The 13,151-nt window shown below is 41.2% G+C and overlaps 1 protein-coding gene across 4 annotated transcripts in view; it reads right to left on the reverse strand.

Moving 5' to 3' along the window:
* MTOR (mechanistic target of rapamycin kinase) overlaps window positions 1-13,151 on the reverse strand; it is a 67,975-nt gene that overhangs the window by 47,095 nt on the left and 7,729 nt on the right. For 3 of the 4 annotated variants that reach the window (XR_015260791.1, XM_086764274.1, XM_086764275.1), the window contains 19 exons: window positions 12,239-12,425; window positions 11,938-12,066; window positions 10,863-11,107; window positions 10,469-10,684; window positions 9,611-9,816; window positions 8,939-9,061; window positions 8,493-8,582; window positions 8,285-8,377; window positions 7,672-7,806; window positions 7,238-7,367; window positions 6,740-6,990; window positions 5,828-5,869; window positions 4,742-4,828; window positions 3,972-4,139; window positions 3,596-3,708; window positions 3,019-3,181; window positions 2,666-2,758; window positions 1,813-1,959; window positions 857-999 (listed from right to left, as the gene is read on the reverse strand). Coding sequence is in view for 3 of the 4 variants with exons in the window: in XM_086764274.1 (XP_086620400.1) it covers window positions 857-999; window positions 1,813-1,959; window positions 2,666-2,758; window positions 3,019-3,181; window positions 3,596-3,708; window positions 3,972-4,139; window positions 4,742-4,828; window positions 5,828-5,869; window positions 6,740-6,990; window positions 7,238-7,367; window positions 7,672-7,806; window positions 8,285-8,377; window positions 8,493-8,582; window positions 8,939-9,061; window positions 9,611-9,816; window positions 10,469-10,684; window positions 10,863-11,107; window positions 11,938-12,066; window positions 12,239-12,425 (2,761 nt within the window). In the remaining variant the exon portion in view is untranslated. The remainder of the gene's footprint in view (window positions 1-856; window positions 1,000-1,812; window positions 1,960-2,665; window positions 2,759-3,018; window positions 3,182-3,595; window positions 3,709-3,971; window positions 4,140-4,741; window positions 4,829-5,827; window positions 5,870-6,739; window positions 6,991-7,237; window positions 7,368-7,671; window positions 7,807-8,284; window positions 8,378-8,492; window positions 8,583-8,938; window positions 9,062-9,610; window positions 9,817-10,468; window positions 10,685-10,862; window positions 11,108-11,937; window positions 12,067-12,238; window positions 12,426-13,151) is intronic. The other variant, XM_086764276.1, reaches the window with a different exon arrangement.

Genomic DNA, 13,151 nt, shown 5'->3' on the forward strand with positions numbered 1-13,151 from the left:
TGCTCTTCTCTTCTGCTAAGAAGAACCAGGCCTAGTCTGTCTTAGTTCACAAGTGAATCTAGTGAAAAAGGTCACTGCACATTTCTCTGGACATAAATGTTGCAACACCTCGGTTTTCCGTGCTCACCAGAGGACTGCAATAGCTGGAGTTTGCATTAGTCTTGGCAAAGCTTGAAGGAGGAAAGGTGGTGAAAAACAGATACAGTGACAGCCCTCCAGTGCTAGTACTGCGAAGAAATACTGTGGGATGGTTTGAGATGCATGGAGTATACGTGGAGGACGCTAGCATTACCTCTGCCTACCTAGCAACTGCTGACTTTGTCATGCTGTTTGCCCTTCTATTTAAAAAATTATAAAACTCACATCAAAACAAAATTAAACTAGGAATACACACTTTTCTAACAGCAGTAGTCAGACTCATATGCACTGAGATGACAAATGCATCACGAAGAAGAGATAAACAGGCAACTGTTTACAGAAACTTAAAGTCTCTCCACACATACTGGTTGCAAAAGAAATAAAGCACTGCAGCTTATTCCACTCAGAGGCATTTTTGTTCACCCACATTCTTGAAACTATTTCATACTTGGTTGTTTCTCCAGCTTCATTTTTATACGCCTTATGTTATTCCTAGACTAACATACAGAATTCCACTGAAAGATTTTGTGCACATCATGGAGCAGTCAGATGGGGAGGTTGGAAATGAAATAAAGTTGCCAGCTGTTTGATTTGTCCCAAAGGAGGAACCATCTCTATTTACAGAACCTAAGAGCTTCTAAGTAACGTTCTTTTTCCTTATAATATCTGGCTTGCATCTGCAATTTCAAGTAATCTGAAAAACACACAGTTACCCTACCGAGCCATGGGATTATATGCCTGAGCCAGAGCCCAGCATGAGCGCAATGATGGTGAGGAGGAATCTTTCAGCAGCTCCAAACTCAGTCGTCTTAACCATTCCAACCAGTCATCTTTGGAAACTCTTCTTGCTGCTCCCCAGGCCTGCAGTACAAAGGAAGACAATCCAACACCACGTGTAGCACTATCCAAAAGTAGAAGAAATCCATCAGCAGGCAGCATTACTTCTTTACAGCTCCAAGTCACATTGTTGAGATTCCCTTTTCAAATTCCCCAAAATCCATTACTTTTACCAGATAATTTGCAGTACTTTGGTCTCATTTCTAAGAAATGTTCCCTAAATGTATTCCTGTCATGACATGCCAAGTATTTAACATGAATGATTCCTTCCCTACAAAAATACATCAAGAGCTGAAGCCACCATTGAAAAAAAAAAATGTAATTCTAAATGCATTAAGTAAGATGAGCATTTTCAAACCAATCCATTCTACTACTGAACTGAGCGCAACACGCATTTACTGTTCAAATTAACCAGCGCACTGTTCAAATTAACCAGTGCTGAGCTATTAAGTTCTATACTGGCTTCAAGAGAACATAGCACTAAGATATAAGAGAAGTGGTCGGTAAAAAAAGGCAGAGGCTCTGAAACAGATGTCTCTATAAGCTACAGATGTGATCTAGGAAGTCTTGTTCATACTTCACATAAGAAAAGGTCAAGATTACTTCACGGCCATTAGTAGTGTGGTAATTCAGCTGTTCCTATCTTTAAAGTTGCTTAGCACCTTCTAATTTTCAAGAGTCGCAGACACTACTTTGACCTCAGTTTTGTACACAGCTGGCAACAGAAGAGAGATGTAAATAAATGTAGTTTAGATGCACTGGACAAACTCCTTAGATGTGACACAATAGCTCCTCCCTTCAGTAGCAAACTCATGCTGTGCAGCACTCCAGTCCTACCTTCTGCAGGTTGATGGTGCTAACGTGTAATTTCTTCATGGGACCCGTTTCCACAGGACCACTGGCCAAAGTTTCTCCCTGGTTACTTCTCAACATTCTGTGCTGATAAATCAGGGGATCCTCCTCTTCATCAGCAAGAGTATAACCCTACAATAAATGGCTTACAATGAAGATCACACCCACGCATACAAAAGCGATTTTCTATAAGCAAAATGGATGATTAAGTCAGAGCACTATCCAGTCTCACAGCAAAATTTGTGAAGCAAACCACCGTGTTTCATTATAATGATTATACCTTATAAATCAGAGAATTCAAATAATATTTTCTATTCAAGGTAACTGGTAAGAAATCTTAGCTCCTAGTATTAAAAGCCAAAATAATACACCTTAAAACCAGCACTCTTTCCTATTAGACTCGCTAGTAAGCCTAGAACAGTGGCGTGCGACTTGTTCTACACTAATCAGATTGCAAAGCAGTCACTGAGTTTTGGAAACGTGGGACACGCTATGGAAAATACTGAGATAACAAGGTCTCCTTAAGTCCTCAAACTGTGGAAAAAAAGTAAGTCCACATTTAAGAACTACTGAGAAAAAAGTAATGACACTGGCTATAAGTCTAAGTTCTAGAACCTGCAGTGATTTTTTAATAGGAAATAATTCATATCAGTTGACAATAATTTTCCCAATGCAATCTCAAAGTCTCCTTGAAAAGCTGTAGTTAACATACAAATAAAGCAACAAACATTCTTCATTTTAAGAGTAACTCAAAGTGAAGTTGCCAGCTATATCTGTTTCAACATGAAAACAACCCCAAAGTGCCCTTATGCAAACAACTATGTACTTGTCAACTCACCTTTACAATTCTGCAGATAAGAACATCATAGCGTTGATGGTTGATTCTGTGTCGCACCAGAACTTTGTTCACCATCGGGATAAAAATCTGGTACTGTACAGGGAAAAATATCAAAAGCTAGTTACTCAGTCTCACCAAGAGCAGTAACACTCCATCTTTGTTTTATTCATCTTACAAGAAACCAATTCTGAAAGTTTGATTTCAGTAATCCCCGATCCCAGAAACAACTAAGAGAATAAAAATGTGTTTTATTTAAAATCCAGAATAGTGCATTACAAATATTCAACTTTAAAGCCTTGATCTTTGGGACAGTCCCTCCTTCCACGAGCTTTCAAGCCTAAGAAGAGTATTACCTTCTTTCCCAGTTGGAACACCAGAGAGGAGAGGGTGTCCATTGCAGTTGTTCGTAGCTCAGGGCTCTGATCTAGTGTTCGCACGATGGGATGAATAATCCGGGAAGCATAATCAGTGAAATCCAGGGACTCTGTCAAGCGGTCCACTGTTTCTAAAGCAGCTCTAAAGTCAGAGCAGAAAGAAGAGAGGAAGGGACTTATCTCTCATGGTTTAAGACAGGAGAAATGAGATGTAAAAACATCTAAGTGATTCATGCTCAGTCCTCCTAGGGATCAACAGTAACAGGGAAAACAGGTCACTAAAACTCTGTTAATGCAGCTAGTACTTGCAGGACAACTTGCAAGTTGCAGTGACTAAATGCTGGCAGGTGAGACCCAGAAAGTAACAGTCTATACCCAAGAAAAGCTGTCACAGTGCTGTGACGTCCAACCAAAAATAACCTTCCATAACCATTTAACACAGAGAAAACCTGTGGAAGGAACTAAGTGGTATTTGACTTGCACACGCAGCTAGGGCAGCCATTGTGGAACTTGGATATCACAGGCAAAACTAGACTGCAAAGCCACCAAGACTTACTTGCGAGCCACCACTGGGACATCTGGGGCATCAAATAGCTTTACAATGGGAGGTAGTAACAAATGAAGGTAGTCATCCAGGTTAGCTCCGAAGAGCTGGATTGCATTCAATAGCTGGAGGGAAAAATGACCCAACGTGACTCAAAGTCATGAAAGAGATGCATTTTAAATCAGTCAGTACCCCGTGAAAAGTTCCTTCAACCCTGCACTTTAAACAAAGCACTGTCTGCATCACTTCGCACCAAGCCACTGCTGAACTGCACCTGTCCCATTTGCTTGCAACACAACCAAGAAGCGCTGCTGGAGCACGGCACATTGGGTGTGCACCTGCCTCGGCAATACCCGAGTCAACCCAGCCGCTGCAGCTTCCCACTCACCTTGACAGAGACAATGCGACTCTGACTGTTGTCATGCATGAAGACCCGTAACATGTGAGGAATGAGCTGAGGCAGATAAAGTTTGAATTCGCCTCCTAGAGCTACAACGATTTGCTCAATAAGTAGGATAATTGTGCTCTGTATGGAGTTGTTCATGACCCAGAAGTCCTACAGAAGGGAAAAAAAAAAAAAAAAAAAAAAAAAGGAAAAAAAAAATCAAACAGTTCTTCGGCTGAGCTGTATCAATTACAAGAAAAGCAAACTGTAGTCTCTAGATAAATTAAAGATTGCAGGGGAGTACCATACTTCCCTTATAGATGAATATAAACTGACAGGTTTGGTCTGGTTTTAAAACACACTGTGCCTTCAGTACATTTATAGCTGTTAACAACAACCTTCAGGCAACTGATTTTTCCTAATCCTTTTAGGTGTTTGCAAACAGTAAGTGAAAATGAAATGAAACGCCACCTCTTTATGAACTCCAAACATCTCTTGCTAAAACTGCTTCTGAAAGTGGTAAGTGCATAAAATCCGAGCGCACAAAAGAATTCGGGCGCTAGCAGAACCTAGGAGCTGCTCTTATTGCAGTTACTAGTAAAAATGTACATTATATTTTCAAGTACATCTTATTTCAAAATACAATTATTACTTTAAATACACAAAATTCTGCACTTCCTATGAGTTTGTGAATGTGCTGATACATCTGAGAATGACAGAAACACTATCCACCTTTTCCAACAGTAAAATGCTGCCTTAAAGATCATACTCACTCTCATCAGGGTGACGATTTCATCCATATAGGGCCGAATGTGGCTTCTCACAAAGGACACCAACATCCCTAGCTGCTGGAACAGGAACTGGAAGGAAGAAGTGTGTAGCAATTAGCGCAGCTTATTCAAAAAAACAAAGCAACACTGGGTAAATTGCATTTCACAGGCCAATTGCAAGCTCATTTACCAAACAAATAGCATGCATAGCTCCTATATGCTCAAACTCTGGGGCTAAATTCTTGTCAGCTTCAGCTCAGTGGTTTGGGTTTTGGGGACCGTGTGTGTGGAGAGGGGTGTTCTGGGGTTTTTTGTTTGGTTGGCGTCGTCCCCCCCCCAACTTGCATCAAAAATTTTACAAGCTTGAAGCTTTAGACAGTCAAGCATACAAACAGGGGTTAATAACGCGTCAGCACGTTTATGAAGTCTCAGAACAGTCTTGCAAGTACAAACACCCCAACTACAGAGCTTTGTAATTTAGGTTTGAAGGATGCTTCCAAAAATGTAGCCCCTACATCTCTTTCCTCTGCCTGTAAATCAAACCAGCACACATTTTAAGATACTGTTTCTATACTCTTTCCCATCCCCACCAAGACATATTGGTGAAAAGTTACTGGGGAAGAGAGTTTGGTCCTTGCCAGAAATATCTCATGTTTTTGAAAGATGGTTGACTTTATCAAAGAAGAACTTTGGCTGAGACAATTTTATTCAGATATACTATTACAGTTTTGCAATTCCTTTTGCCCCAATACAAATCACTTTGTCCACAAAATAAATGTACGTAGTCTTTTTTCCTCTAGAAATACAGGAAAATGTAAGTTACCATATATTAAATTTCACTTCTTCATGCAGTATTTGAAGACTATAGTGACAAAACACACAAGTGGAACTTGGAAAAAAGAGATAACAGATTTTTGGGAAAAGTAAATAAGAAATAACATCAGCTACTTTAGTGAAAGCAGTACACCTACATTTACCAAAAATGCACCCTGAGCTCTTGTACTGCGCCATTTTTTGGTGTTGTGAGAGGATGCTTACATGTAGGACAAGGACCTGCCTCCTTTAGGCTTTAGTGTCACGCGTACCCACCTCAGCTCTTCTCCCCAGTACACTTTCACCATCTTCTTTTACCTGAAAATTTTTAAACAGAGTGTGCACAACTGCATAGCTTTCAAGCAAGTTAGATCAGTCAGGTCTAGGAGTTCAGCCAACCCAGGCGTGAGATGTTTTCCTTCCAATCTGAGTAGTAGTTCAGTCTGGGAGAAAACAGCAGTTCTATAGCAGGGTTGGGATTCTGCTAAGGGAGCACCCATCCCACCTATAAAACACAGTACCAATAACTAGTATAAACTGCCCTTCCCAACCCAGAGATTGTTTTCAGTTGCCTGAGGAAAAGCCTTGGCAAACAGCAGCCATCTCTGGTTACGTGAACCTTAAGCCTGTTATCATCTTCACACAGTTCTCATTTCCTTCTAAAACTGTAACTTAAGTGGGAAGGAAGAGAAAGCACTGCTGTGGAATCACCACCCACGCTGCTCTGAATGTTAGCAGACTGTAGGAAATTTAATCTTCCTTCTCACAGATGAGCCAAAGTACATGGTTGCATCAGAAATATAAAGAATCTGCCTCTATTATTTAATAACGCTCTTTGCAACAGTACACTAACGCGGAGATCATTGAAAGCTCTGGAAGCTGCACAGGCTGTTTTCCTGAACAAGACCAGCTTGATAAAAAAACAGAATAAAATATTGGCCTTCTAAGGATTATGCTGAGAAGCAGCTGTTTCAATAAGAAGCAGAAAAAAAATTCTTTCCACTGGATATTCTACCAAATGTTCACAGGAGAGAAAAAGCAAAGCTCAATCTCACTTCTGCAGCATGCTTGACAGCAACACATAGCACAGCAATGCCCAAAGCCAGTCGCGTTGTCTTTTTAAAAATGAATTATTGATTTAGAGCAGTGGAACAGGAAGGAAGGAGGAATGGTTACTGGTACACTCACCTCTCGGATGGCACCATCACAAACCCGTATTACGTTAAGGAACGTTGGCATGACCTGAGGCAGGAACTGCACACACTTCAGCCCAAGAGATTTGAAAATAAAGGTGATGGCCTGAACTACCATAGTGTGGTGCTGGGACAAGGATTGGTCTCGAAAAATTCTCATCAGTGCCACCATAGAGACAGCTGGATAGAACTCATCCAGAGGGAGATTTCCCATGTTCACCAACATCTCACTGGTGCTGTAGTCAGCTAGGAGAAAGACAGTAGTGTCACAAGCTACATATTAAATGGTCTTGAAGCACCCTAGTGTTAGGTGCACTCAGGAGCACTCGAGTGTTAAGCAAAAACATGTACACTAATAATTTGTTAAAAGGAAACTAACTGGTAACAACAAAACAAAACGGCAACAACAACAAAATAATAATAATTTAAAAAAAAATCAAGACCTGTTTACAGATTATAAAGCTATTCAGCTGAAAGAAATTCAAATGCTTACAAGAATCCTGGCTGGATTTAGACTCTGAGAGGCTGACAGCTGAAGCATCTCGTGACTGATCAATCATGCCAATGTTCACTTTGTGTTTGTAAGGGTCCAAAGCACCCAGCAATCCTAACACACGAATAGCCTGATCAAACAGAAAGAAAAAGGAAATTCATCAAAACATCAGCAAGGCACATGAACCCATGTGTTTGGAAAGGTCCTGAGGATTAAAGAGAGAAGATCTGGAACTAAACTGACTGCCTGGAAAAAGCATCAATGGTTTCTATTCAATGGCTGGAGGCCGTTGAGGGTGACTCAACACGTTCACCCTCTTAATTCTGCTTATTGCACTTCTATCAGCCACAACAATGACCTTTCACCTCCCTTTGACAGCTCTCTTTTGCCAAAAAACTTTTAGATTTGATTGTGTGATAGCTTCGTGCTCATACCTCTCTACGAGTGCCCTGGTTCTGCTCAGTCTTCAGGAAGTTCAGAAGCACCTCCAGTAAAGTTGGGTACTTCCTATATGGTTCCACCACATAACCAGTACTGGCCACAAGCTGTCCCAGTGTCCAAAGAGCCACCTGGAAAGATCAAGCCCAGAGAAGATTAGTTTTGACCAAGGAATTTATTATGTCTCCTGATCCATCATTCATTCAACTTGTGTAAAGTTTCTTTGAGCATTTTAGGATCACACTGCAAACCACAGTTCATGGTTTGAAAGCCTGTATAAAGAGTGGTTTCTAATAAGCAATAATAAAAAAAAGTGTTAGACTTTGACTGCCACAATTGCCCTCAGAGATACAATTTAAATAGGCATTCGGTTCTGTTAGTCCAATAAAAAACTGCTTCCCTTTTTTACTTCTTCTTTTCCTTTAAGAACTCTGTACTATCTCACAACAGACAGGCACTGCAATCCTTGATCTGTGTGCCACAACTGTGACTGTACACTCTACAAAAGAGACCTGAGTGATTTTAAAGTTCATTTTAGCAGCTGTGGATATTTTGTCACAGCTTTGGTCACAGCAGATGGCAAGTTTAGTGCACTTGTCAAACACGTACTTGTCTTTTAGCCAGCAGGGAGGAATCCTGTAGCATGTCCATGATTATAATGAAGAGCTCATCCACCCACTTCCTCATCTCCAGTCCACTGACCTATTGAAAGACAAAAAAAAAAAAAAAAAAAAAAAAAATCAAAGTCCTTCATCCAGCATTGCTAAAAGCTTAACAACTGACAAGCACAGCAAAGAGGTACCTGCAGCATCTTTACCTGTGCAAGCTCCCCTATGGTAGCTAGGACGTTGTTAATCACCCCTGGATTTGGATCTGGATCAGGATCTTTCAGTTTCACAATCAGTGCCTGGTAGGTGACAGAGGAACAAATTAGAAGGTGTTTAGTAGTCTTCTTGCTACAGACACAGTACTCAAAGTGACCTTTACTTTTATTTACACCTGAAATTGATTCCACGGGGGCTCAACTTGCATCACGGTGAGCATTTCAACACTAAATGAAACTTTCCTTTCACAAACTTTATGCAAATCCAGAATCAACTTAGGCTACACTGCTGCATACATGCATTACTGTGGGTAACATCCATACCACTCTGATTTTTTCCTGCTATGATGAAGCAAAAGAACTGCAGCTCCTGATCGTCATGTAACCACTTGCTGTATCATCTCACTCCAAAGTCACCAGGAAGCGTACAGAGACTCTACCTTAAGAATAGGCTCCATATACGGACGAATGAGGCGTGGAGCGTTAGAAACCAGGTGACCCAGCATCCTGGCACTTTGCTCTTTAATTCTGCCAACACCACTGTGCTCCAGCTCTGTTAGAATCTGCAGAAAAGAGAATGGAAATATGAGAACAGGGAAAATAAAGGTAGGCAAAAATTCTTTCGGATTTCCTTCTCTCCTGCCCAATGACAACAGAAAGAAAAAGCAATCTCAGAACTTATAAAGGGTGTTCTACTTTCTACTCCATCCAGTCATTTCTGTCTAAATGTAGCTAAAATTAATTAGCATAAAAAGGAATAGATGGCTCCAAAACCATCTCTGTTAATGAAGTGGTGCCATCCATTCACCTAAAAGAAGCACAAAACATTCTTCCTCAATATAGATGGAAAGCACTCCGGCATAATGAATCTGGAAAGAAATGATGACTGGTATCCTTTCCTTTACAATATAAGCTTAAAGCTCCAGTCCAAACATCTATCACTAAAAAGACTTGCTGAAACCTGCTAAGCTGTGTAATAAATATTTTCCAAAAGGGAGATATTCCCCCACTCTCCCACACATTCATTACAGCTAGATAGCTCAGTTCTTTAACATCATCTTCTTCTCAATACCAACTACCTTATTTTCACTACAGGCATCCCTCTTCATTACCTGGATTAACATCTTGCGCAGGAAAGGCATGACAAAAGCAGGGTTCATGCTGCTCAGGCGACCCACAGTACAGATGGCCAGCTCTCGGATTTCAAATACTTGATCGTTCAGGGCCACAAAAAGAGCTTGCAAGTTTTCCGCCTGGGCAAGGTGAGCATCAAATCGCTCATCCAGAGAGGCCAGCACACAGAAACGTATGTCAGGGTCTGCAAGAACACATTTGTTTCTCTTTAAATGCAGTAAACTGCATTATTGCCCTTATTCACAAACTGGCCTCAAAATTCTTCACAAGCTCAGGGAAATGCTGAGAGCTTCCCTAGCATGAGACACTACATCGGTGTTTTACACATGAGAAACAGGGTGGGTCAGCCCGACAAACCGAGTGCTGCTCAGTACTGCCCCGATAACCAGATCGGTACAACACCAACCTCCTGCACTTACAAGTGGCACATTTGGAGGCAGCGTGCAGAAAATGAACTCATCATAAGTTGCGACACATTGCGACTGAAAGAATTAAAAAATCAAGTAGGAAGATTCAATAGAAGGAATCAATCTCTTCCCAAACTACAAAGTTGAAGGCCAGGACACAGAACAACAGCAAAAGTCATCTCACGGTTCTACCTAGTTCAAAGGATTACCGTGGGCATAGTTTGCGCACTTTGCACTAGTGTTCTGTTAATACTTCAAAAATCAAGATCCAGGAAAAGAAATTGGGAGACTTTTTAATTTGTAAAGAATGACAGTTTAAGTTAGCAGCAAACATGTTCAAATTCTACCACAATCTTAATATCATGACCTGCTCATGTGTTAAAATTAGTATGTGGTAGGAGAACACTTTTCTCTGAACATCACACTAACCTGGGTCGGTTATTCCAACAACAAGCAGTTTACTGAGAACATCAGCCACAACCTGCACTGCCGTCTGACTGACCACGTGGGCATGACCGCTGATCAAGTGGATGGAAGGCGTGAGCAAGCGAGAGCAGGTGCGAGCTGCTTCCATCCGGATCTCCTTGTGCTCGCTGTTCAGAAAGTGGTCTGCACAGTGCCGGACAAACTGAGTCAGGGAGTGGCCTAGAAAGAAGAAAATGGGGAGTTTAACGTTGGTTTACACCTCAATTACTGGTCTTACCGGGGAAGAGGAGTTTAAAGAAAGCGGTCTAAGAGTTTGCCTGCTACTTGTATTCTACTCCAACGCAGTAGTGTTTACATCCCATATCCCTTAGCCCCCCACTTCCTTATCTCATCTTACCTTCAAACTCAAAGCTACCCAGCGTACGAAGGGCAAGTGTGATGCTACCCACATCACTGGCCTCCGGGATGTTGGTGAGGCTAGGGGAGGCAAGCTGGTGGGCAAGGCCCTTCGGCATGCCTGGATGTCGCAGAGGCTTGTGCATTAGAACAAGGGAGAGCATTTTCAGCAGCCCATCCTGGATGTCCTTCTTTAGCTGGGGGATCTGACGACTCAAGTCGTACAGCACAGCTGTTAGAGCAGGGCTGGGGGCGAGAAGCAGGCAGGTAGTCATTAGAACAGAAACAACGGGGTGCGTATTTCACCCTTTTGTTTATGACTTTGCCCATCAGAAGATAGTTGTGGGCATTCACACACCACAGTAACATTTGCCAGCAGGGCATACGGGTCCTTGTGTGAACTCAGGCACATGAGATGGCCTTCTTGTGTGAACTTGGTGAGCAAACTGCCAGGGCTGCAGCACACATTGCTACATTAGGCAACATCGCTAAAATACTGTTACAAAGCTGAGTGATTCCTTATACTTGTGCTTTTTAGACACAATGGCAACTAAATTTGCTTCCAGATGGTAACATTAATCTAATCTAAACAGTTACATGCTACCTGGACACTTCTCCATACCCTCCCATATTAACAGCTTCATGAGCTAGGAAATTTCCAGTAGGAACCGTCAGCTCCAGAGGTGAAAGAAGCTAGGAGCAAATATTCAGTGCTTCAATTCTCCTTTCCTGCCAATTTGATATGGCAGAAATCTGCTGGCCTTCAAAGACTTTCTAAATTTTTGCAGGCTGTTGCCAAATGTCTTTGAATAGTGGAAAGAAGACTGCTTTTGAATTCACTAGTTGTTCTACAAAAAGATTTCTTTACACAGAGATCAATGCTCTTATGTAACTCAACAAACGCATTAACACTCAAAACATTATTCCTCTGAAATAGCTACACCAGTCTTCTGAAATATCATTTAAAAGCAATAATCTTCATTCTCAATCTGAAGACTGTCAAGCTCTCATTTTGTATGGCCAACAATGCCATCCAGTGGCTAACAGAAAAATACACACCCATGCCCTGTACTTACCTCAGGCCCACAGCCAGCATAGGTTCCAAAAGCTCTTTGATGTCCTGCTGGATACTGGGTCCCATGGCTCGTGCCAGCATACTAATGCAGGTGAAGACTGTGGCATCAACCTGCACAGACTTCTGTCTCCTGGAAAGGGACCACATAAAAGTTTATTAAAAGGAGCTGCTATTTTTCAAACATCTTTCCTCACCTTACTTCTGTGTTATCGGTCTTACAGAAATACCTCTAATACAATAATTCGATCCCGCATCACAAAAAAAAGTGTTACAGTTTCTTTCTCTAACCTTCACATACTTACTTGTGGGCAAAGTCTTTTGGTGGAAGAGCTGCTTTAATGATTTCCAGGACTTTTGGCAGGTAAGCTTGAAACTCAGACCTCACAGCCACAGAAAGCAAACCCAAGGCCTGGAAGGCTGCTGTTCGCTCCTTCTCCTTCTTCACACAGCTGAGAACATGATTCATGGTGTCTGGAAGATACTGATCAGCTGCCCACAAGAGAGAACAATACAGATATTGGAATTAGTTTATTTGCACATATGCAAATAAACCTTTAAAAAGCATAAAACTAAGCACCAGACATAGCCACATAAAATTTGCTGACATGAGCAGTAGCAAACATGTCACTACATAATATTTTCAAAGCCCAGAAAGCTTTATTTAAAAAAAAAGTCAACAACATAAGAGTTATGAGGAAAAAAAAAGCATTGCAACAGGAACCATACACAAATAAGACCCAAGTATCTTGTTTTTATAGCGATTGATTGGAACTTTGGAATAATAACATAAAGTTTGTTCCAACGCACTTAGAGCAGCTTGGTGACTTGCCTCCAACTCTGATACTCTCCTAAACTTGCTTGATAAATCAATTGAACTGCTTTAAAGCCAGCAGATATTTCTTATTTTTACTTGATATTTCCTGGTACATGCAACACAGAAAAAGGAAGACAACTCTGCTGGTAATATTTGGGATACATTGAGTAAGTCTGACATACTGATGCAAAAAAAACCCAAAAAGGATGTTCTCTCTCTTATGGCATTGATCACAAAATCCAGACAATAGTTTTCAATCCATTTTCTTCATCAGAGCAACATTTTGGCATCAGATATCAAGTAACATTTATTAAGAAAAAAAAACAAACTGTCCTCCCACAGATGAATTTGCTTGTCTTACAAGCACCGCATTTATACTGCTGCATTGCCTGCACAAGCTT

Source organism: Chlamydotis macqueenii, chromosome 21, assembly GCF_036417535.1.
Source record: "Chlamydotis macqueenii isolate bChlMac1 chromosome 21, bChlMac1.mat, whole genome shotgun sequence".
Classification (NCBI taxonomy): domain Eukaryota; kingdom Metazoa; phylum Chordata; class Aves; order Otidiformes; family Otididae; genus Chlamydotis; species Chlamydotis macqueenii.